Here is a 23,630-nt window from a genome sequence, read left to right on the forward strand (position 1 = left end):
CACGACAACTTTTAATTGTAATATTCAATATGTTAGCTTTATCCTTGTGTGAATTTATACTGGTATGATATTTAATATTTGATTAGCCTTTTAATTATTTACTTACCTTTTACCTTAACTGTTAATGTTTGCCAGAATAAATCAATATTAGAACATTCTAACTTTTGATAAAAAAATATATTAATACATAACATATAATTTGATTTATTTTACGTCCTTTACATAAGAAAATTATAAGAGAGTCAAAATATGCAGAGGAAAAAAAAGTAAGGTTTTTTTCGGTCATAATATGGATTACTGATAAGTAAAAATGCAAATTCCAAAATTATGTTTCTTGTTTCAAAAATTGTTCTGTAAGGCGTCGAAATAAAAGTATTGTATTATATACTAAAAAGAACGTCCTTTAGAATCGATATTATTCTTGTTACGAATTTTAAAACATGCATTTCTCATTCCTTCATTCAATGAACAGTCGCAGTCCTCATTTTATAAATAAACTTTGTAAAATATACATATCATTCAAGATACAAATTAACCGATTATAGATATCCCAACATACCCAAATTCTAATGACCTCTCGCGAATCTTTACGTACCATATTTTGTATTTACTAGGTGAAATTTAAATTGAAAAAATATGGATTTTACAACTAACTGACTGCGAATCAATTGATGTATTTTATTTGATTTATTCATGTTACTTATATGCAACATTTTGAGTGTATCCAAATACTTGCTTGACGATGCTAAACATCGTCAAAGCCTATGACGGTCGTCAGCCCCGTAAATGCACAGACTTCCATATTCTTCTTCATCTTTGTTGAGATGTCAAAAATAATACGAAAATAACTCCTGTAATTGGATATAATCCAGATTTGTGAAGTATTTGGACACACTCAAAATGTTGTAAATAAAATAACTGGTCAAATTATAAACTTAAAATAATAAAAATGTAAATGATATTTTCTAGCGTTTCTCATGTATGTGATTATTATCCAGTATTCGGACCTCACATACTGATAAAAGAGTTTCTGCTCAATAAAAAGCTTCTTTTCATCTCATTAATAGATGTCTGTGGTGAAGTTCTAGTGATTCAATAACAACGTTTCGAAATTGGTTCATACATATATAATATATAGAACTTCCAAGAATTTGAGTAGTGTGGTTGTCAATAATGGGTAGAATTGGTGAATGTTATACGTGGGTAAAGTGATCACTTTAAACCAGCCTATGAAGGTCGTCAGCCCGTAAATGCCCAGACTTACTTATAAAAATGTATTAACATAATTACACTTGCCTCAAATGATAGGCCATTATTTCACATTATCATGTTAGAAATTAATGGTATTTTTCATCCCTAGAATTGTAAGAAATGTACCAGGAAGTGATGGTAAAATTTTTAATTAAATTAAATCTTCGTACGAGAATATCTCAATAGCTTTCTTTGTTCGATATCTTTCGTTTAAAGTACTCAACGTCCGAGAGGTTCGTGTTGAAAAACGTAACGGCATGCTTAGGACCGTTAAGGAGTGCTTTTATTTTAGTACTCTGCCTCGAACTCAATTTCAACAAGCGAGAAATGCCTTGAACAACGAAAAGTGGTTTCAATAAGAAAAGTGGTTTCCTTGTAATGATCTTGAATCCATTTCTTGATATTATATTGTATAACAGTGTTCGGGAAACTTTAAGACATGATTTTAGTATTTTTTTCTTTTTTATGACCTTTTCGTGTTAAATTACGTGGAACAAGTCATTACGCCGAAAGCCAACCTCACTAGACACGTGTTTCTACCTGAAATTTTAATTTTGATCCCAGAGTTGAATTGGAGCTTGATTTTAAATTTCTTAAACTACCTCCAAATGTCATTTTAAAAGTATTTATAATGTTTTCAGCTTACAATATTAATCCATCCCTATTCCGATGAAAGATGCACCCTCTTTGCGGATGATACTATTATATGTACTGTACCTTTTTGATATTGTATAAATTTGTACATATAAAAATGTTTTCTGAATAAAACTATTCCAGATAGGATGGTTTCTAAATTTATACATTACATTAGAAAGAGATATTATTTAAAACATTTATTTAAATGTAAAGTTATCACAACATTTCAATGGGAAAAGGTATCAATGAGTTTCTGTGGGAAATAACGTTGAACAAGATCATCTTACACGTAAATTTTCAAATAAAACTCAAAACTGCATGATGGTGTCGTTGCGATAAAATCGTGCGTGAATTCGACGAATATCATCACCTTGTACGATTTCTATGAATCCCAATACTAACGCGTAATACTGAAACAGTCAAGTAGGGTCTATTAATTATAGTGATTTTAAAACAAATTTATGTTTAATTATAAAATGGAAACAAAATTATTGCTTCAAATATAAATTGAATAAAATTTTTGCTTCTTTAAAATTGGCTGTCTTTGAGATTTTCTATTCTTTTTTTAGAATGCCAATTATGGTATCAAAAACACAAGTTTTTTCACAATTGATTCTAGACATGGCATTTTTCCGCTCAAATAAAATAAAATTAATTAAATGTTATTTAATTAATTAATTTCATTAATTAAATTCAATTCAATTAATTAAATTAGTCATTATTTTACGTTAAAAATTTAATACCGAATAATTAAGTAACCATCTATGAGTAACATAGTAATGTGTATTATCACATTTTGACATCTCGAAATATGAAGATGAAGAAGAATATGGAAGTGTGGGTATGTACAGGGCTTATAGCCTGTCATAGGTTAGTTAAGTAATCACTGTACATACGTGTAACATTCACCATTTTACCCATGACTGACAACCACCAAACACAATAATAAAATAAAAAAACTCTTTTGGGGACTAGCCCAGATTTGTGAACAAGGTTTTGAAAATGCCAAAATTTTATGTGTTTTCATCGTCTTTGTTTGATTTCAGTACGGAATGCGGCCTTTACTAATGACAGCGTGGCATGGCCACAATGATGCGATGAAGTTACTTCTCGATTCCGGAGCCTGCGTCAATTCCATCAATAAGGTAAGTGTAAATTTCTTACGTTCTTCTACCTGGCCTTATCCATACCAAAGTGGTGCATAAGGCATCCCATCGAATCACCCCTTTTTTATATGCCTGCAATATAATATCTTCAAATTGTACTTATTTTCATTCCAATTAACGCTTTATTAAGGTTGTACTCTCAAATATACAACTCAGTACGCAGCCGGCTGTGCTAAAGACTATACGTGTTGTCAGCGCACATTTAAAAAATATATATATATTGAATAAAAAAAATTACCCTTTACCTTTAAATACATAACAATTTTTTCTTCAGTACCCAAAAAACCTCAAAAAAAAACACATAAAACCAAATATTTATTTCGAAGAAAAACTATTTTTTTTCACTACAAAGATAGTGTTATATATATTTTTTTAATAATTACGTTAAAATTACCTGCGTTTAAATAAAATTGAGTTACGGGCTATCGATTATCTCACCTTATCGAGTAATATGAAGAACTTACAAAATTATACTGTAAAATACAACAAACAAAAAAAAAACATAATCGCATTTTTAAAATTCATTCACATGCTACATTTCAAAATCTATCATTTTATGGGCATATATAACTTTTGAAAGGTTATCTACGTTTCAAAACCTATCATTTTATGTACAATAAAAAACTCAAATTTTGAAAAAGATACATTCTTGGAATGTTTTTTTATGACACTTTTTTTAATAACAGAGTATTATAGGACCTTTCAAAAGTTATGAATGGGCATATATAACTTTTGAAAGGTTATCTACGTTTCAAAACCTATCATTTTATGTACAATAAAAAACTCAAATTTTGAAAAAGACACATTCTTGGAATGTTTTTTTATGACACTTTTTTAATAACAGAGTATTATAGGACCTTTCAAAAGTTATGTATGCCCCTAAGTAGTTTTTAATACATCAGCGAGGTTCGTCTCAAAAATCAATTTTGCGAACGCATAAATTATCTTGTGATCAAAGGAACTAATTTATGCAAAAACTGTCAGCATTCTACAAATTTATGATTTGATCTAAGACCCATCATGGATGAAGGAATATTCGGAACATATTGTGAAGAATTAGAAATAAGTTGAAAATTGAACAAATCGTGTATTTTTGTTTGCATTAACTATTTAACAGATATTTAAAAACGTAAGTCTTGTTTGTTTATTTTTTAAAATAAACAAACAAGACTGTTTTATCAACAACGAAAATCTCTGCTTTATTATACCACGAAAAATTATTGAGTATTTTTACGTTTAAAATTTGTTTTTGTCATAAATTAATATCTTTTAATCAACCAAATGCAGACTAGTAATTCAAGTTAAATTTTGTACCTTATATAGTTGTTCGAATTAAATATACCCATAGTGCATGTATACTTAATTTGTGAATGGTTTAATAATTACAATATTTTTTATTCATAATACTGTACAATTATGAAAAAATATAGAAATTGGGATCAGGTAAAGAGTTAAAGAGAAAAATAGGAGAGATCCATGAAAGGTATAATTTGATGGATAATTAGAGTTCTAACGGTCGAAGTAATGTTTCAGCCGTTTCAATTGATTAATAATTAAATAACGGTTTATATTTATCTCTAATTATAAACATAATTCTAGGAGTCTCTCCTTATTTTCTTTCATCCATCTCTCTAATTTATTACGTTTACATAGTTTCGTACTCGAGGGGTGATTCTTATAAGGCTTTTAACGTACAATGTTTCTGCAAACCCTTAAACTTATGGTAGGCTATAAAAGATCTCGGTTTTAGGGCGCAGAAAATAGGGGATGAACTTACATAACTTCTTGTGATGCATGTTTTTATGAGTTTTTTAACATGCAAAAAAACATAATTTAATTAAGATTGGAAATATTTAATCAGCTATTCTCTTGAAAACTTACATTATAGGTGCATTTTTCATTGTTCAACTGCAATAATAATGATGTTACTATTGGAACTTATTTTTAAAGCTGATTTTTAAAAAAGATTAATTCGTATTTTTTCTAACCAATGCTAACAGCACAAACACTGCAGTTCTTAACTTTTTCACTGAATTTGATTTTCACGTAAAAAAATTATCTTCTGACGAAAGACCACATACTTAAAGTGATTACAAGTAGTCACTAACTTTGTCTTATCTTCATCATTTTAAAATAATGATTTTCTACTAATCTACCGTTATTCACTGCCCTGTGTGCCTAAAATCGATATGCATACAATCCAATTCGTTACGTTTTATAAAAAATCAATGATAATAAGTTGAAATATACCATAGATGAACTGTATAACTAGTGCACATTCTCCATACTCCCATCAGTTTGTAAACATCAGTATCAGTATGACTTTTATTTCATTACTTTTATTTACTTTTTTCCATTACTGATCAATATTAAAAGATTAATATCGTTTTATTATCTTAAAATATCAAACACATGCGAAGAACATGGTTTTTAAGAGAAAATAAAAATACGAAGTAATTACTTTTTTTAATTCTTATTTTTACCCTACAACGTAGAAAAAATTGATAACATCACTTTTACAATGTCGAATAATACATCCACTGTGTTACAAAACATTATAAAATTAGCTATTAACTACAAGGTTTTATACTACAGTCTTGGGCTATTCAACATTTTAACGGCAATGCAATAAAGAATTGTTGCAAGATTACACGATGGAATAAAATTGTTATCAAAATCGCTTCTAAATAGTAAATTTTCAAACATGTCGCTCACTCCTTGCAACAACGTCATATATCAAAAATCGTCAATTTTCAGTTGTGCATGCCCAGAAACTGTACTATATCCCAGCAAAAGCAGCATATTTATAACTTAATATTTACCCGCTACAGGGAAGAAAGAATTGTTTTTGCATTTTGAAGAAAAGGTATCGTTCAATTTTTTTTTAAATAGACTAAATATTTTTCAAATGGTGAATAAACATTCAGGTCATGATAATCACGTTTAGTACTAGAATTTGAGACAATGCCGTCTAGCTCGTAGACAGGCCCTAGTCGGAGCAACAATAATACTGTTAATCACATCGCTCACTCCTTTCAACAACGTCAAATATCAAAATTCGAAAATTTACAATTGTGCATGTTTTCGGAATGCCCAGAAAATGTACGGTATCCAAGTAAAAGCGGCATACTTTTAACTTAATATTTACCCGCTACAGGGCAGAAAGTTTTGTTTTTGCATTTTGTAGAAAAGGTATTGTTTAATTATTTTTTTTAAATACCAAATATTTTTCAAATAGAGAAATAACATTCAGGTTTTACCTAAAAAGATCTGTTATACAGCAAAAAGTTCAATGAGAGGCTTGATATTTATTTTTAATACATTTTATTATATTTTTAAACTTTAAAAACGATCTCCTGAAAAATCAAGTTTTTTGAAATGTGACGTTGTTGAAAGGAGTGATTGATAGTATTAACATTTTATTTTCTGTAAATCAAAATGTATGACATTTCGCTCAAAATGATACAATTGGTTTGTATATTGGACTATTTGTAAACTACGACGCAGTATACAAATGAATGTATTGGTCCATTAACAGTATTAGTCACGGTAAAATGATTTTCATGTAAGGATTATCTATTGTAACTCGAAACAATGTTCTCAATGCATGCACAATATTCATGAAATTTCAGCACCACTAGCTTTATTGAATCAATTTCGATGTTTACTTCAATTTCAATACTTAGTGGAAAATTATTATTAATATTTTGATTCAGATTAAAATCAAATGCACATCATTTTGTGTAACTTCGTTTTTGAGAATCACGTTTATATTTTTTACGTTTTCTTTATTAAATGATTTAATATGATTTTTATATATCTGAAGCCATTTTCATAAAACAATTAACATATTTTCATAAAAAATAAAAATTTATGTGAAATTGAAAGTATTTTAAGCAAAAAGCTTGACATAAAGTGAGTTCTGGGACCATATAAAAAAAACCCTGCCTATATGAATAAAATATGGAATGATGACGAGAAAAATATGTACTTAGGGGCTAAATAAATAAATGTAATAAAAGCAGACATTTTGATAAGTTCTCAAATTCGTGATTCGTAAAAATAGTATTTTTTGGTTACATAAAAAAAAAGCTTTGCATATATCGCTCACTCCTTTCAAGAACGTCATAAATCAAAAAACTTGATTTTTCGGGCGAACGTTTTTAAAGTTTAAAAATATAATACAATGTATTAATAATAAATATCAAGCCACTTATTGAAATTTTTTCTGTGCAACAGATCTTTTTAGGTAAAATCTGAAGATTTTTTCTCCATTTGAAAAATATTTAGTAAATTTTAAAAAATAATTAAACAATACCGTTTCTTCAAAATGCAAAAACAACACTTTCTGCTCTCTAGCGGGTAAATATTAAGTTTAAAATATGCCTCTTTTGCTGGGATATAGAACATTTTCTGGGCATTCTGAAAACATGCATAACTAAAAATTGTCAATTTTCAATTTATGACGTTCTAAAAAGGAGTGAGCGATATGTAGGCATATTAAACATAGTACATATATGTGGTTTAGCTCTATCTAATACCCAACATTAAAAATAAATATATTTTCATTTGTCTTCACTATTTTAAAATGATTTAGCTTTTTTTTTCTTTTTACGCCTTAACCATCATCAGTATTTTTGATTTTATCCAGCGCTAGAAAAAATATTATACTAATGTAATATACATATACAATAAAAAAAACTCAAAATATTTCCGTCAATCATAAAATTACATTTGTAGTGCATATGACAATAGTTTCTCCTTTGAAATCCTCGCAATATACAGACAAATTAAATTGAGTCACTTCACCTAGTTTAATTATAAAATATTTCCGTTAGCGAGCGCCCAACAACCGCCGCTTGTTAAATGCGACCGGAACAAATGAGTCTACAAGGAAGTACGGAAGTGTAGCCTGATGCAATTAGGCGGGTATATACTACCCACTTTGTACGGCGCGGCATATCCATTATCATCTCTACCGGAAATGCAATTCGCCCTCTCTTGCAACTCCCGCCATTTTCACCCTGTAAAGTCTTGTGCTAGTATAAAACCTTAACTAAAATAAAACTTTAATTGATTTGGCAGACACTTTGTGGTTAAATTTTTCCATTTTTAATTTGAGTTTTTTTAGAACATACCAATATTTCTTGAAATCTATTGTGACACGTGTTTTGATACAATCTGCATCATTTTCAAACACCGTAGGAGAAATTAATTCTTAATTTTGGAGTTGGGTCCTAGGGACGTTGAAGGTTGAAAAGGGGGTAGGAGTTTTTTTTTAATTCTTATCAGTGGGAACAATTATAATTGGGGGAGGTTTTAGTCATTGTCATATTGTTAATTATTGGTTTATTATTATTTATATTTTTATGATTTTCTATTGTTTCAAAATGTTGCAGTTTATCAATTTTTGTGTTTAATAAATAGTGGTATTTATTAAGTAAAACTTAAATTTAAAAAAAAACTTGCTATTGCTTGATTTTAGAATGCTGGATATATGTTTCAATAAAAATCGGAAAAATCTTATATTCAATTCATAAAGTCTCTGCTTCTCAATAAACTTGCTTAAACAAACCGTAGATGGTGCCGAAAACTATCATGTGAAAGAATGTATAACTTGATGCATAAATTGAAATATTGGTGTGAAATTGTGAAATTGAATAAGTTTGTTTTTTTTTAGATGGGAGTTGTATTTATTATTTACCTTGCTTATTAAGTACAAGATGTATAGATCATAAAATGGATTTTTGTTTCTTTTAGCTAAAAAAACATGTAACTTTGTAAAAATCACAATCCATATTGTATTATTAGTTAATTATAATGTCTACCGGTTTCAAAGCTAACCGCTTCTTTATCAAGACTGATTAATACTATTAATCAGTCTTAATTATGTCCGCCTCCGTAGTGTAATGGTCAGCACGCTCGGCTACCGTTCTGGATGTCCCGGGTTCGATTCCCAAGGGGGGTAAAATAAATATAATTGATTTTTTCACTGTAATATTTATTCAATATTACCTTGGACTGGTACCTGAAGCGGAGGGCTGATCACCTTTCCTTCATGTGTAAACGATCAAGATAACACGACGTTTATATGACGCAGTGCCCTGTGCACCATTGGGTGCGGATAAGGGTTTATTAATTATCAGTCAATCATCAAGTTATCAATTATCAATTTATCAATTAATCAAGTTTTAATTATCAAGTATTAATCAGTCTTGATAAAGAAGCGGTTAGCTTCAAAACCGGTTGACATTATAACTAAGTTATAATAAAATATTTATAGTGATTTTAAAACAATGTTACATTTTAATTTTAAAATGGAAAACCACAAAGTTAGTGCTTCAAATACAAATTATTTAAAAAAAAAAACATGTTTTATTTTAATCTGAGTTGGGAACAGGGGGGTTTAACTAACGTGGGTTAATTAGGAATTTCTCCGCCTGAATTGTTGCTGTAAGGAAACCATGTAAAACTCCTCAGGAAAAGTCAAACCGTTGATTGTTGGCAAAGGCCTTCAGGTTCTCCAGAAAAGGGTTTATGTCAGGATTAGTTTGGTTCTCAATAAAAGTTAGAATAGTAATTATAACACGTTTATAAAGTAATTACTTAAACCAACCTATAACATCTTCTTTATTTTTCTTCATGTATATTGAGAAACCGTCATACATTTATTTTGTATAAGTATATCATACGTAATTGAAAAACTGAGAAGGTCAAATGAAGTTCCATCACAATAAAAAAAATAGTAAAATTTTCCATATTTATATAGCCGAAAATATACCTGCATTCACTGTCTTTTTAAAACCATGGAAAATAATTTTCAAGTGTAAAAAATAAAATAAGCTGAAAGTCGTTCAATTGGAAAATTATTTTACCATACATCCAAGTGACTCTAGAGTTTGCTGTGCTCAATGTTATTTTCAACTGTATTTTATAACCCTAATTTATCCGTCAATGCATTTTTAATTGAATCGTCACACAAAATGCCATGTGCAATGTTTTCAGTAATGAACAGTAAATTAACGCAATTACTTATTCTATTAGTAGAAAATATTGCAACTAAAACGTTTTTCATTGTTCTCATTTATAAAGCCCTTTGCTTGCCGCGTAGCCGGGTACAGCTAGTTGAAATATAAGAATAAAACACTTGTTTTAATTGGTTTAAAGGAAGCTTGTTTCGAGAACATCTGTTGTTATCGAAACTAGTCCTGTTTATATTATTTATTATTTTTTGCAGAATAACATGTTGAATTAAATAAAATATAAAAATAAAACTCGTGTATAAGACCACTTTTTGAGTTTATTTTTATAAATACGACTAGTTTCAAGAACTACAGGTATTCTCTCATCTCAAATATCTTTTTTTGTATATTAAAAGCGATGTTAACTTTATGGTTTGCTAATATAACACTCGTCTTATTATGTATCGTTCACTTTGTTGAATATCACTTAAAAACATTCCTATGTGACCAATGGTTTCAGAATAACCATTCCATCATCAGGTCAAATATAGACTGCATTTTACCGGATGGTGAAATGGTTATTCCGAAACCGATAATCAGGAAGAAGTGTTTTTAAGTGATATTACACAAATCAAAGGATGAATGACAAGGAGTGTGTTGTATGTATCTTACACGAGTGTTTATTTTTTTTATATTTGAATAGTCACATTTACATAACAATCTAAAAAGTAGTCATACAAAGTGTTTTAATTTTTATAATTAATCTGTCTGGCAGTATGGACGTAAATGAACGTCAGTGATAATTTTCCTTAAAGGAGTATCGATGTTAATGAACGTCGAAGTCCGTCTGTCAGTTAGTATGATGAAACTTGGATAGCAATCAATGGATATCTATGGATATTTGTGTGTAATTTTATCATAATTTGAAAATATTTCGAATAGGTGTTTTTTTATTGAATTATTTAAACATAATTTCTATATTCATAATATATCGATTTCATGAAGAAAAAAATATATTTCGTGTAAAAAGAACCCACTTACCAGAGAAAGTCGGTCATCATTTTTTGTACTCAAAGAAAGGTAAAATTATTTTATTCCACAAAATTCTTGCCAAATCAATAAGCTGCATTATATAATTTGTTAAATATTTCCCATATTCTTGTATTTTGTTCTGGCAATTTGCTTACGTGTCTTCCAGTACGACATCTGTACTTTGCATATTATAAAAGAAATTCTCGTCGGTGATGCATAACTTCGTACTATTAATGTTATATGCGCCCGTCTTTTCATTACCCATAAAAAGTCCCATTACACGCGGCACGGAACCTCTACGGAGAGCATAACTGCTCTCACCGGGAAATAAATACGCTTACTTGCGCTACAGAATCAGATTACTGCAGAATGTTACTTGAAAATGTACGTAGCGTAGAGCTGAAAAATTAATTTACTTGCAACTACCAGCGAATGGAGAGTTCGCGAAAAAATTAAATATTTTTTTTATGCTCGCTACGCGTAGATTGGTAAGGTCTGAAAAGGTATTGATAAAAATGCCCGATGCGTTTCGATTTATGGGAATCGATTGTATATGGATTTTTAAAACGAAAGCTTTTATATATTACATTAATTTCGACATCTCAACATAGATGAAGAAGAATATGAAAGTCTGGGCATTTACAGGGCTTACCGTCCGTCATAGGCTTGATTAGTCATAGGTTTAAGTGATCACGTGTGTAAAGTGATCACTTTACACACGTGTAACATTCACCAATTCTACCCATGATTGACAATAATACTGCACAAATTCGTTAAACTTCTAGATATATTGATCAAACTCGAAACATAGTGTGCGAGAGTTCCTCGAGACATCTATGTAATGTTATCCTCACCTCATTTATATTATCATCTTTACCACATTTCAATTCAAAGTTAACAGTTTTTTGTGATCAATAATTCAGCACTTTATTAACAATTCAATTTTACTTAAAAAACCAAACAAAAATTATTATTTCAAGGCGTCATTCTGCTTTCATAATTCTTAATTTTCATTTTGTCATTTTGTCAACTGTTTGTCACAGTCACAATTAAAAGACATATGAAAATATTTTTGCTTAATTCGCATTTATTTTCCGTTTCCACAGTACAACCAAACTGTAGGTGTCGGGTTCAATTCCCAGACGGATCAGAAAAAAATATTTATTTACTTAATATTGCCCACTGGAACCAAAAGTGCAGTATTGATCATTTTTACTTTATTTAATTAACTATCAACTTGATATTGCATCAATTTGATTCCAGCACCCTATGCACCATTGGTAATGGATAAGGGTCAGTAGTAGTAGTAGTTACAAGTCGCATTCTTACATACGTTATTTAGTAATTACATTTAGAAACATACGAAATTCATGAAACAACCAATAAATTTTTAAAAGAAACCAACCCTGTGAGAATACGCCCTACGCGACAAAGTTATCAAATTTAATACCTACACAGGTTTTCAGTTGTGAACTTTTTTGTGCTTTAACTTTTATTGTTCCTTATTTGAGTCATTTCCCTTATTTAATTTGAATAATAAATTTAATTAACAAACCAAACAAATTAATTTCACAAGACTTTCCCAAGAAGTAATAAAACAAAAGTTTTACCCGCATAAATACACAAGCATGCCTACATACTTTGACACGGCACCAAATGATAAAATTCTTTGTATTCGTGTATCCATTTTTTAGTTCTGGAAAAAATATTCAAAATAATAAAGGTTATGATATATCTTTGCTCTCCTGACTAACGTCGCATTGGCGCTAGTAACAATTAAGCACTAGACATATTTGTTATCCCTTTATTTATACAGAAAAAAAATATTTAAAAAAATATTCGCTTTTTTTCATACTAAAAATTACAATCGTAAAATGGTCAAATACCGGTAAACTACCGTCAAAGCAATTTTTTATCTTTTACGTTTTATATAAACTTGACGTGGTTAAATGTTAAAAATAAAAGTGATAACACACATTTCTATTATGTTTAATTTCACAATACCTGTAGGATACAATATATAAGCAACTGCAAAGAAGCACACTGTCTACCATGATCAATTATCATTATCACGTATATTCCTGTTACGTTCAATAGATGGCGCTGCCATTGAGGTTAAATAAGCTGTCTTCCAAACAACCAAAAAAAAACCTGTCGCAGGTTTGATACATTTTATACTTTCAAAATTTAAAAATATATAATTTTATACATTATTTTACAAAATTGCTTCGTTTCTCATAATTACATAAGCGTCTTAGTACTGGCCTATGGAGCTTCTGTATCAGAACCGGAAGAGAGGGGGGTGGTAAAGCTTTCAATTTCCTTTGATTTTAAAACATATACATATCGCTCACTCCTTTCAAGAACGTCATAAAACAAAAAACTTGATTTTTCAGGAGAACGTTTTTAAAGTTATATATTATGAAAAATATAACACAATGTATTAAAAATAAATATCAAGCCACTTATTGAACATTTTACTGTGCAACAGATCTTTTTAAGTAAAACCTGAAGATTTTTTCTCCATTAGAAAAATATTTAGTATATTTAAAAAAATAATTCAACAACACCTTTTCTTCAAAATGCAAAAAAACACTTTCTACCTGTAGTGGGTAAATATTAAGTTAAAAATATGCTTCTTTAGCTGGGATATAGTACATTTTCTGGGCATTCCGAAAACATGCACAACTGAAAATTGACGATTTTTGTTTTATGACGTTCTTGTAAGGAGTGAGCGATATATGTACATACTACCTGTAGCCGACCACGCGTTGCTGTGGTTAAGTTTGGTTAAATGGAAAAAATAGCACTTAAAAACACAACTCAATATTTGAATACAATGCTGTGTCAAATTTTCAAAACAATCGGTGAATAACTTTAGGAGATTTATTCACTACCATCAGATTTTTTTTAGGCAATTTTTTTTTTTTATTTGTTGGGAATTGTACAGCTTTACATAAAAAAAAATATAATAAAAAACAGTTACATTAACAATAATAAACATAACATAACATAAACGAAAATAGTTAAAACAATAATAATAATAATAAACTATATCCGCTCCCTAGGTGGAGCATATGGAGTCCACAAACTGTCTCCAGGCTTTTCTGTCGGCTGCCAGCTCCCTTGCATCCTCCCATGTCAGATCCGCGTCCCGAAGTTCTGACGAGAACTGCCGACGAATTGTCAGCAGTGGTAAAAGAGGCAAGCTTGATTAAGGCTCTCAGGAGGCATGCGGAGTACATGGCCAAGCCAACTGAATCGCCTTTTCTTGACGACAGTTGTGACCAAGATTTGACGTCGACTCTTTTCGACAGTTGTGACCAAGACAGTTGTGACAGTTGTGACAGTTGTGACCAATAATAATAAAGCCAGTTAAAACGTAATTAATTCTAACATAATTTATTCTTGGCACTCGATTGTGGTCAATTTTTTAATAATTAATTTTGTCCTTAACTATGGATATGAGACAAAAATAATAAATAAAACTAAGATTGAATTTTGTTCGCCTCTGTAGTGTGATGGTCAGCACGCTTGGCTACCGTTCTGGAGGTCCCGGGTTCGATTCCTAGGGGGGGTCAAATAAATATAAGTGATTTTTACACTGTTATATTAATTCAATATTACTCTGGACTGGTACCTGAAGCGGAGGGCTGATCACCTTTCCTTCATGTGTAAACGATCAAGATACCACTGCGTTTATATGAAGCAGTGCCCTATGCACCATTGGGGTGCGGATAAGGGTTTTATTATTAAGATTGAATTATTTTCATACTTACGAAAATTGTTTTAATACTCGAAATGTGTTGATCGGTAACAGATACAGGTATGCGACATGGTAGACTTTAAGAAAAATTTCAAACATTTGATTCAACTGTTTATTCCACATTGCTAACATTGTTTTATTTTTGTGTTGTTGCAGCAACAGCAAACGCTCCTAATGTGTGCAGCAAGAAATAAGAGAGCCAAAATAGAAGTAGTTGAACTAGTTCTTAAAGTTCTAGAAGGCGGTGAACATGAACCTAAGGTAGTAAGGAGTAAACAACACAGGCCGAGTATTTGCATAACGCTGAATGATGAAACCAGTCCCCATGAAAATGATGAGGAAATTTTAAGAGAAAAGATTAAAGAAATTAAATTAGATATCTTGACGGCAAGAACAGGGGAAGGAACAAGTGAGAAGATACCAGGACTGAATGCCAAGGATGCTGAAGGACATAGCGCACTGCACCACGCAGCTCTTATCGGACATTATTGTATCGTTCAAAGGCTGGCCATAGCTGGAGCCGATGTCAATTCCACCGACAAGGTAATCTTTTTATTTTATTTTAAATCAGTACTCCACGGTTGTTCATAAACCATGATTTTTCATAATTACAAGGCGATCTTTTCAAATCTTCGTACCTACTTAGAATCACACATAGATTTAGAGAGCGAATTAAATTGTTATTCAACATTCTTTTTTTGATATCTAATCAAAGATGAAGAAGAATATGGAAGTCTGGGCATTTACGAGGCTGACGACCGTCATAGGCTGGTTTGATTGATCACTTTACACACGTGTAACATTCACCAATTCTACCCAATAATGATTGACAACCACACTACTCAAATTCTTGGAATATTTATATATATATATATATATATATATATATATATATATATATATATATATATATATATATATATATATATATATATATATATATAAATATATATATATATATATATATATATATATATATATATATATATATATATATGTATATATATATATGTATATATATATATATATATATATATATATATATATATATATATATATATATATATATATATATATATATATATATATATATATATATATAAATGAACCGATTTTTAAACATTGTTCTTGAATTACTAGAACTTCACTTAAGATTGGTGAGATGAAAAGAAGCTTTTTTAATTAGCAGAAACTGTTTTATTAGTCTCTGGCCAATATCTGTACCCGACGGATTCTCCAGTTCTTTGGACACGTTGCACGTGGCAACGAAGATAGCTTGGAACGACTAGTTGTGATCGGTAGCCTGGAGGGAAAGAGAGGGAGAGGAAGATCCCCACACGATGGACCGATCAAATTAAGGCAGCAGCAGGCACCTCAGTGGTTGGAGCGCTACGTGCAGCGCAGTCAAGGGATAACTGGAGAAGAGTCATTGCTTCTGCAAGGGTCACAGCCCTCAGCAATGAGGATTAAGACGGAGAAGAAGTTTTATTAGTATGTGGGGTCAGAATCCTGGATAATCACACACATGAGAAACGCCAGAAAATATCATTTTCATTTTTATTATTTAAGCTTATAATTTGACCAGACTTTAAAAAAAAAATTAATCAGTACTCCACGGTTGTTCGTAAACCATGCATGATTTTTCATAATTACCAGGCGATTTTTTCAAATCTCAGTACCTACTTGGAATCACACATAGATTTAGAGAGCGAATTAACTTGTTTTTTTTTAATCTGTACCTTGTGGTCGTTTACAAACCATGATTTTTACAATCACTAGGTGATCATTCTAAAACTAAATAACTACTTAGAATCATATATTTATTTTGAGAGCAAGTTAAGATTTCATTTTTATTTATACAATTACACCGTGGTTAATAAACCATGATTTTCTTAATTATTAGGCGATAATTTGAAACTTAGTACCTACTTAGAATGATATTTTGAATACCTATTGCTGAGTTAGCTTAGTTAATGCATTTGACATTATTCATGATCAATTTATCTTTTACTTGGTCAAAAAACGTAAAATGTTCATATGATACCAAAGCCAAACCAAAAAAAAACGGAGAAGAGCTTTAAGTCAAATTTCGTTGCGGTGAAGTCTCTTTTGGAGATTAGAATAAGCTCAGTTATTTACGCAAGGAAAATTTGGTTGATTTTTCTCTATTCTAGTTACAACGCACTCCTCTCCATTCAGCCTGCGCTGGAGGTCACCAAGAAACAGCGATATGCCTCCTGGAATGCGGAGCGCATTCTGGCGCTAGGGACTCGGCAGGGGATACACCACTCCACGTAGCAACTAGTTCTCAGCACAAGGATATCGTCAAGATGCTCCTGGAGTATGGCAGTGAACCGGATTGGCAGAATGATGTAAGGGCGAGTAAACTAACTGACTAACCATCATGCCGCTTCCCCGCATGAGTATGCAGAGAAAATAGGACACCACACCAAAATGTTTTTACAAACAATCTTCGCCTCTTCCGCATTCGTGCATTTCCTCAGACATACCCGCCGATTATTCCATCAAATGATCTGACCACTCTCAAGTTTGGATTTGAAAAACTTGATCACGCCAAGTTTTCCTTACTCTTTTTCCGCTCCTATTTCCCCAACTACATTCGCCTCACAAATATGTTTTACTGTTCTTTCCTCACTCATTCGTTCCACATGTCCAAACCATCGCATCGCACCTTTCTTAATTTTATCGATAATGGTTATCACAGCTTTGCATTCCTTCCTTATTTCACTATTCGAACATCTATCATACATCGTTTTGTCGCACATTCTTCTGAGAGAACTAATCTTCACTCGTTTTTTCTTTATTTTAATATTTAAACAATAATCATACATCTTTTTGACGCAAATTTGTCGCATTTTCTAGCTATGCTTCATGCTTCACTTCCATATATCAGAGTTGGTACAAGGGCTTCATTGTGTTATGCCAGTTTAGCTTTAGCTGATAGGTTTTTATTTAGCACAACTGATTTCAGTGCACCTTTTACTCTGTTCCCAGTATTCACTATCCTTTGTATATCTTTATAACTCTTTCCATCCCTAGAAAACAAACTATTCAAATAAACGAAATCATCTTCCTGCTTCGAAATTTCCCCATTTACCAAAATTTCATAACGAGTTCTATTACATATTCATCTCTTTCAAAAACCGTAATTTTGGATTTGCTGAAATTCATCACTAAATCGCTTTCCTTACACACATTATACACTTTTGTTACCAGCGTCTGCAGTGATTTGAGTTGACCATTCAATTTGTTCTCAGTATTCGTTCTTCTTTCTTTATATATATCATTCAACCCCTAGAAAACATGTTTCCCAAATGTATGAAATATACCTATTCCAATTTATTTATCATTTCAGAGAGGATGGACCCCACTTCACATAGCAAGCAGTCTAGGATGTAGGGGTACAATACAGTGTCTCCTTGGTGCTGGAGCTTCTATCAATAAACAAGATGAAGTAATAATTTTTATTCAATAATATTTAAGTTAAATAAACTAAACATTTGTATAATACCACTTAGTTTTTTCAGTTTTAATTCAATGAATGATATTATACAATTAATTTAATTTTTAAAATAATCTACATGTTATTTCACATAGTTAATGTCGAATCAATAAATAGCATTTTTTTTAACTTTTGTAATACTCTTGCAAGTATCCCTAGTTTAACAATTTACGACTAAAAAAGGATCATTTTTGACATTTCAATACAGATGAAGAAGAAAATGAAAGTCTGGTCATTTACGGGCTTACGACCGTTATACACTGGTTTAAGTGATAACTTTACACACGTGTAACATTCACCAATTCTACCCATGATTGACAACCATACTACTCTTGGTACCTAAATTCTTGGTACTTTTATACTAAACATATTGTTGAATTCGAAACAATGTGCTTGAATCACTAGAATTTTACTAGGGATATCTATGGTGAGATGAAATAATCTTTTTATTGAGTAGAAATTCTTACATTTGTATTTTGTTGAGATGTCAAAAATAATTTAAAAATAACTCCTATAATTGAAGATAATCCAGATTTGTAAAAAAGTATTTGAACATACTCAAAATGTTGTAAAAAATAATAACATTTTTTTTTTAGGTTAAGATATACCATGAATATACTATTATTGGTCCTTTGAGCCTGATTGTTGTACCTTAATTACTAAGAACATAGTAAGGATGTCTGTAGTTGAAAATTCTCTTTATGACCTGAGGGAGAAGAGGATGTTCCTAACGAAGCAAACATTGGTTTAATAAGACCTTTCGAGAACATGATAATATTGAGACATTAATAACAACTCTAGTACTGTAGAACAAATTTTCAGAAGCAAAAAGCAGCACTGGTTGTCAAAGAATTTCATCCAATGTGACTTTTAAAAGCCAACTTTATTCCTAAGAATTTGAAGAGAAAAAAAATTATGTGCTTGAATGTATAGAAGACGATGAATATACAGTTGAAACGAGGTGTGTAATGGACTTATTCGTTTCTACAAATAAATGTTCGTTTACAGTAAGAAACTAGGAAGTATTTATTAACTCATTTAAAAATGCAACAAATCTTTAAGTATACATTTGGCAAATGATCAACATGAACAATGTATATATATATATATATATACATATATATATATATATATATATATATATATATATATATATATATATATATATATATATATATATATATATATATATATATATATATATATACATACATATATATATATATATATATATATATATATATATATATATATATATATATATATATATATATATACATTGTTCATGTTGATCATTTGCCAAATGTATACTTAAAGATTTGTTGCATTTTTATATAAGTTAATAAATACTTCCTAGTTTCTTATTGTAAACGAACATTTATTTGTAGAAACGAATAAGTCCATTACACACCTCGTTTCAACTGTATATTCATCGTCTTCTATACATTCAAGCACTGTATTTTCAAACTGTATTTGAGAATCATACGGCATAAATTTATCACTAGATTGTAAAATAACTAAACTCTTGTAACTCAATGATTAGTTTCCCTTTGTCTTTTTATACAAATATGTTATTGTGCCTAATTAAAATAAATATGCGCACGCACTTAATAAATTATAAATTAGTCGTGCGTATATTTGTTAAAATGTCGTATCATTCTTTTCAATTTTGAAATGAAACTGATACCATTCAAAATATTAAAGTTTAGAATCACAGTTCAAACATTTGCTGTCGTTTTCTTGTGGAGACTCTTTGTACGTTTCTTTACATGTACAGAAAAAATTACTTCGTTTATTTAACATCTTCCATCATTTATTTCTCTTGTTTGCTTTCTTTGTTGCCCAAGAAGAAAAGAAAATAAAACTGAAAATCCAACAATGAACGGTGGCTAACATTTACCTTGCTTTTAGAAATTTTACTTTATTTATTGTATGAATTTGTTAAATGAAACAGTGTAGCCGGATAATTTGATATATTTAATTATTTTTTTACGTTTGTATCTATCAAACATACTTTTTATTCCATCACATTATAAAGTGAGGAGTAAGTATAAAATGCCATCGATTTCCATTCAAGAAAAACAAATCTTACATCTATGAAAAATAATCTGTTGTAGAAAAAAATATATATTGACCTTTATAATGTAGTTATATTGAGTAAATTTAACTGAGGTTATATTTTTTTAAACTTGCTAAGTGCTGATGAAAGAGTAGGACTTGGAAATATGCTCGTTGTGAGAGGTTCCACTGTATAATATCATAACTTACATTTTTGAATTAAATAGATATCAGAAATATTTTTCTTTTTTTAATAAGTTTTAAAAGAGATATTTATAAATCTATTTGATTAATTTTATTATATTAAAATTAAACACTTGAATATACCACTTTGTCGAGTTTTATTTTTATTTACGACTAGTTTCGAAAACGACACATGTTTTCATCTGGTACAAATTAAAAAAATATGTTGTTTTAATTTAGAAGATGAAAACATCTGTCGTTTTCGAAACTAGTCGTAAATAAAAATAAAACTCGATAAAGTGGTATATTTAAGTGTTTAATTTTAATAAAATAATCATGTCATTCCACAAAGTTAATGCCGAATCAATAAATAATATATTTGATTAATCATTTCATTGCACGTATCGCAGGCTCTATTAAGAAATGAATTTTGTTACTACTTGGTATGCATTTCAGGGATTTTCGCAGTCACAGTTAGAATCATATTCACAGACGCCAAATAATATGAAGTTTAATTTCAGGACGGGAACAGTGTGCTACATATCGCCTGCCAAACTACCAACATTGACGTGGTTGAATTATTTATCTCAAAGGGAGCGGATCTGAACTGCTTGAATGCGGTAAGCCTGAATTATTAATTGCACCCCCTAAATGCAAATCAAACGCCATTCTGACGCGCTCTGCAAAACGGAACATGAATCATGTCCTACTATTGATGAGACCATTCTATACAATCAAAACCGCTGATTATCTGCCATCTATTATTACGGTTAGATATTAAATAAAATAAATAGTGCTTTACGTAATTTGATTGCAGTTGACGATAACGGTCTGCTAAATTTTCTTTTTCCTAAATAATAACTTGTCTTCAGAAATGATCCAAAACGTCTTTTTGAGGCAATACTACTTGCGAGTAAATTTAAATTTACAGGGTCATTGTAACACAAAATCTTTTCAATACCAGAATGTTAGAATTACCAAGGAAATTTACTCGCAGGGTCATCGTAACACAAAATCGTTTCAACACCAGAATGTTAGAATTGCCAAGTAAATAACTCTCAGGGTCATTGTAACATGAAATCCTTTTAATACCAAAATGTTAGAATTACCAAGTAAATTTTCTCACAGGGTCATGCAACCCAAAATCCTTTCAATACCAGATTGTTAGAATTACAAATTTAATTTACTCGCAGGTTAATCGTTACACAAAATCCTTTAATACCGGAATGTTGGATTACCAAGTAAATTACATCGCAGGGTCATTGCTACACATAATCCTTTCAACACCAGAATGTTAGAATTATCAAGTAAATTACTCACAGGGTCATCGTAACACAAAATCTTTTTAATACCAGAATGTTAGAATTACCAAGTAAATTACTCTCAGGGTCATTGTAACACGCAATTCTTTCAATACCAGAATGTTAGAATTACAAAGTAAATTTACTCGCAGGGCCATCTTAATACAAAATCCTTCCAATACCAGAATGTTAGAATTAACAAGTATATTTACTCGCAGGGTCATCGTAACATCGATATTTATATCGTGGTGTGTCCCAATTTTAACATAATTTTTCTTGGACTTTAGCTTTGATCATCCCCTTTTCCCCTTTCCTTCATCCCGCCCCAAATATTTATATTTAACGAGATATCGCTCACTCCTTTCAAGAACGTCATAAATCGAAAAACTTGATTTTTCAGGAGAACATTTTTAAAGTTTAAAAATATAATACAATGTATTAAAAATAAATATCAAGCCACTTATTGAATTTTTTACTTGCAACAGATCTTTTAAGTATAAACCAGAAGGTTTTTTTTTACATTTGTAAAATATTTAGTATATTTAAAAAAATAATTAAACAATACCTTTTCTTTAAAATGCAAAAACAACACTTTCTGCCTTGTAGCGGGTAAATATTAAGTTAAAAATATGCCGCTTTTGCTGGGATATAGTACATTTTCTGGGCATTCCGAAAACATGCACAACTGAAAATTGACGATTTTTGATTTATGACGTTCTTGAAAGGAGTGAGCGATATGTGAAATTTTGTAAATGGAATGTTACAATTACATAGTTTTTTTTTTACTTATTATTGTGAGTGTATTTAATAATAACAATAAATTTGAATAACTTATATAGCGCAATTTTCGTAAAATACTACCTCAAGGGCGCTTCACGGTGAATGAATTGGGAAAAATACTGTGGTGGAAATAATTTAGCAAACAAATGTGTTTTTAGTGTTTTTCTAAAGATCATCTCACTCTCACTATTTCTAACCATTGGTTGAAGAGCATTCTACGCCATCGGTCCCGCAACAGCAAAGGCACGCTCGCCAAATTAAGTGCGCTGGTTGCGAGTATTTATGTAACTGTTCTGTTAAATTTCCAAATAAATAAGTAAATAAACACTTTTTTTTTTAATACCAGAATGCTAAGGTAAAATTATTAAATAAATGATCGCAGAACTCCGAGACGCCGATGCAGATCGCAGCGTCGCGCGGCGACGCCGCGACGTGCAGGGCGCTGCTAGCGGCGGGCGCCAGCAGCGGCCTGCCCGGCTGCCCGGCGGCCGGCTCCGGCTCCGGCCTGGGGGTCGGCTCGGCCGCCGGGGGCTCCTCGCCCGCGGAGGGCTCCCCGCTGCTGGCGGCCGCGAGGGGCTCCTTCACCGCCATCGTGGACATGATCATCAAGACGGCCAGGCTGGACTGCCCGATCGAGGTAGAAATAAAGTTATTTTGATCATTTTACCAAAATATGGAATTTAACTTGGAAGGGTGTTTGTTTACTACACGGAATTTTACCGTCCGGCAGTCCGGTTTTGGAAAATGAAAGCGACTACGACAGTTTAGCTTGCTCGAATTTACGCGCAACGTGTTAACGCACCGATCCGAACAAACATGGACAAAAGCACAAGCCAATCCAAGCCAATAATCGTTTTAAAACGCTAACTGACGTGCCGGACGGTAAAATTCCGCGTAATTCCGTGTAGTGCACAAACGCCCAAAGAATGACATTTTGGATTAATACAGTACAAATATGTTTTCGCAAAAAGA

The 23,630-nt window shown here is 30.9% G+C and overlaps 1 protein-coding gene across 1 annotated transcript in view; it reads left to right on the forward strand.

The window, feature by feature from the left end:
• LOC148307699 (uncharacterized) overlaps positions 1-23,630 on the forward strand; it is a 97,945-nt gene that overhangs the window by 58,817 nt on the left and 15,498 nt on the right. Inside the window, exons 4-9 of the mRNA XM_088262944.1 lie at positions 2,934-3,032; positions 14,970-15,356; positions 16,988-17,185; positions 18,190-18,288; positions 21,099-21,197; positions 23,041-23,295. Coding sequence (XP_088119070.1) covers positions 2,934-3,032; positions 14,970-15,356; positions 16,988-17,185; positions 18,190-18,288; positions 21,099-21,197; positions 23,041-23,295 — 1,137 coding nt within the window. The remainder of the gene's footprint in view (positions 1-2,933; positions 3,033-14,969; positions 15,357-16,987; positions 17,186-18,189; positions 18,289-21,098; positions 21,198-23,040; positions 23,296-23,630) is intronic.

Source organism: Brachycentrus maculatus, unplaced genomic scaffold (assembly GCF_059751285.1).
Source record: "Brachycentrus maculatus isolate JH-2025_06_01 unplaced genomic scaffold, ASM5975128v1 h1tg000194l, whole genome shotgun sequence".
Lineage (NCBI taxonomy): Eukaryota > Metazoa > Arthropoda > Insecta > Trichoptera > Brachycentridae > Brachycentrus > Brachycentrus maculatus.